This window comes from Rhagoletis pomonella, unplaced genomic scaffold, assembly GCF_013731165.1.
Source record: "Rhagoletis pomonella isolate Grant_MI unplaced genomic scaffold, Rhpom_1.0 Rhpom_scaffold_00003, whole genome shotgun sequence".
Taxonomy (NCBI): domain Eukaryota; kingdom Metazoa; phylum Arthropoda; class Insecta; order Diptera; family Tephritidae; genus Rhagoletis; species Rhagoletis pomonella.
Genome location: NW_023458557.1, coordinates 24,081,507 through 24,083,871, shown reverse-complemented (window position 1 = coordinate 24,083,871; position 2,365 = coordinate 24,081,507). Strand labels below are relative to the sequence as shown.

Sequence of the window (2,365 nt, the reverse complement as noted above, 5' to 3'; positions counted from 1 at the left end):
TCTTAGGAACACACACATCTTTTGATTGTTCGTAAGAGGACCACATCTCCTTTCGTTATTTTCCCCTAGGAGATAATTTGTTAGCCAGTCTACATGATGTGATTCAAATCGAAATATTTGTTTGTAATCATTATTTATAACTATTTGCCTTGGCTTATATATTTTTTCTTCCCTTAGAGGAACAAAGTACTCAGCCATTGTTTTGCTGAAAGTCACGCGAGTCAACTAAAAGGCAGACTCAACTAATTGTGAGCTTGACCTCAGCAAATTGAGCAAATGCTTGTCTTTATGCATACGAAAGTGAGCTCTAACTCACGAACAATTCTCGATGCGAGTTCAAACTCGACCTATGAGATCAACCTCACGCATTAGCTCTGATCCAGTACTCCATGAACTTACAGGATTTTACACGAACTTGCAGGAAGTTGCACGAAAAATGTTCCCGTACTACAAAATCCTCCAAAATCCTCTAAATGAGAGCGACTTTTGGAGAGTTGTGTAGAGAATGAGGTTGCAAGATTTTACCCGAACTTTTTCTTCTGGTAAAATCATGAAAAGTGTCAAGCAATCACTGGTTGACGTTTTTACAGTAAAATGTTTTTTTTTGTTCCCGTACTTTTTGTTGTTACTCACTTTTTACTCTCACTTCAGAGAGTAATTTTGCTGTTTGACAGTTTTACAGGATTTTTCACGAAAAGTATTGGATCAGAGCTATTGAGTAAAAGCAAGTGAGTTCAATTTCAATAATTTTTATGCATACAAAACCCACCTTTTGCTCAAAAAAACGCGTTTGAGCAAATGCTCACTTTTTATGCATGAAGCCCATTAACTTTTTCACTAATTTTTCCCCATAAAATGTAAACAAACAATGCGTGCACAACGATTAGCAAACGACAGTGCCGTACTTATCCGTTTCTCCTTTGAAATGCATGTTCTCGGCTCAAAATTTCAGGGCGAGGCGATAACGCAACTATGATTGGACGACAAGTGTGCAGATAGCCTTACCGGCCGTCTTCACATGCTTGAAAATCTCGCTGGCGTTTTGCTTTTTTCTCTCGCAAGCGAGATAGAGTTTTGTTGACTGGGCATTTGACAGCATACTTTTTAATTTGTAAAATGTCGCCAAACAAGAAGGTTCAAGCCTTGCAGGCTCTTAAAAGTTTGAGAAAATTGAAAATCTGCATAAAGAGATGTATACTGTTTTCAAATGAAAAATGGCTGCCTCTAAATTTGTATTTGCCTCCAAAATAAACGATGTTGCTACTCTGAAGAATTCTACGAAATGAGAACAAACTGGTCAAACAACAAAAATGACAGTTGAAAGCAAGCGAGAGCTCGCATACCGCTCGGTTTCTCGCATGCGTCGTCACGCAAGTGAGATTTTCCAGCACGTGAAGACAGCCGGTTAGATAGTGAAATCTCTGACACGTTACCGGGTGCACTATCCGCCGAAGAATAAAATATTTAGATTTCTGTGCCGCAAACAGTAACCAATAACAATTTCCGGTGTCAAAATGCAAATTTTAGACCATTTTCCAATGGGTCATCAGAGGTATGTGGAAGGTTTCAAGGGATCAGGTGTGACTTTTTCCGAGGTGTGAACTATGTGGGTTAGCTAGACCCACGCCCCCTCCGCCCACTAACAGTGGGCAAATAACTAAACATTTCCAATTTAACTATTTGTGCGTTATTATTTCTGCGTAGTTTTACACAATTATTGTAAAGGCGAAAACAAAAGCCAGGCGTGTGATGTAAGTACGTTTTTTTTTGTACATATCCACATACATATACTTTCATGCCTTTTTCGAACACCCGGTATGTGCTGAAAATCGTACTTACCTAAAGAGCTACAAGCCCACAATCATTGCTACGTGTTCCTATTTAATTAGACTTTGTATATTCATTAATTCCTGCAAAATTGGACCATTTAATATTTATATTAACACATTTTTCCGCATTGTTTACATATTTTCCTATGCGTTTTGGCATTTCGCTCTCGATTCTAATGATCTTGGGTTTGAAGTATGTTTGACAAGCCGCTTGTGTGGTGTATTTGGAGCTTAACCTCCACTTGGGAAAAAAAACCGGTTGTAATCGGCTATTCGATTAATCGTGCCATTGCTAACCTTCGTTTAATAAAGATTTATATTATTTTGACTTTAAAGGTAATGAAAGACCAAACTACATACTTACCAACCAATTCACATGGATTTACAAATGTAGAAGGAAATAAAAATTCTACGTTACTGTGTTTTGACAAAAATGATTTCATGATGGTTTGTATAGTTCAATTGCAATACACGTTAGGTATTTTCATATATCTAATATATTTTAATAGGGAAACTTTTCTGTTGACGAATTTTTG

At 37.3% G+C, this 2,365-nt stretch overlaps 1 protein-coding gene across 2 annotated transcripts in view; it reads left to right on the top strand.

The window, feature by feature from the left end:
- Positions 1-2,083: 2,083 nt before the first annotated feature.
- Positions 2,084-2,365, top strand: part of LOC118735083 (conserved oligomeric Golgi complex subunit 2) — a 42,857-nt gene continuing 42,575 nt past the window's right edge. For both annotated transcript variants that reach the window (XM_036464694.1, XM_036464695.1), the window contains exon 1: positions 2,084-2,276. In XM_036464694.1, coding sequence (XP_036320587.1) covers positions 2,169-2,276 — 108 coding nt within the window. In that variant the 5' untranslated portion in view covers positions 2,084-2,168. The remainder of the gene's footprint in view (positions 2,277-2,365) is intronic.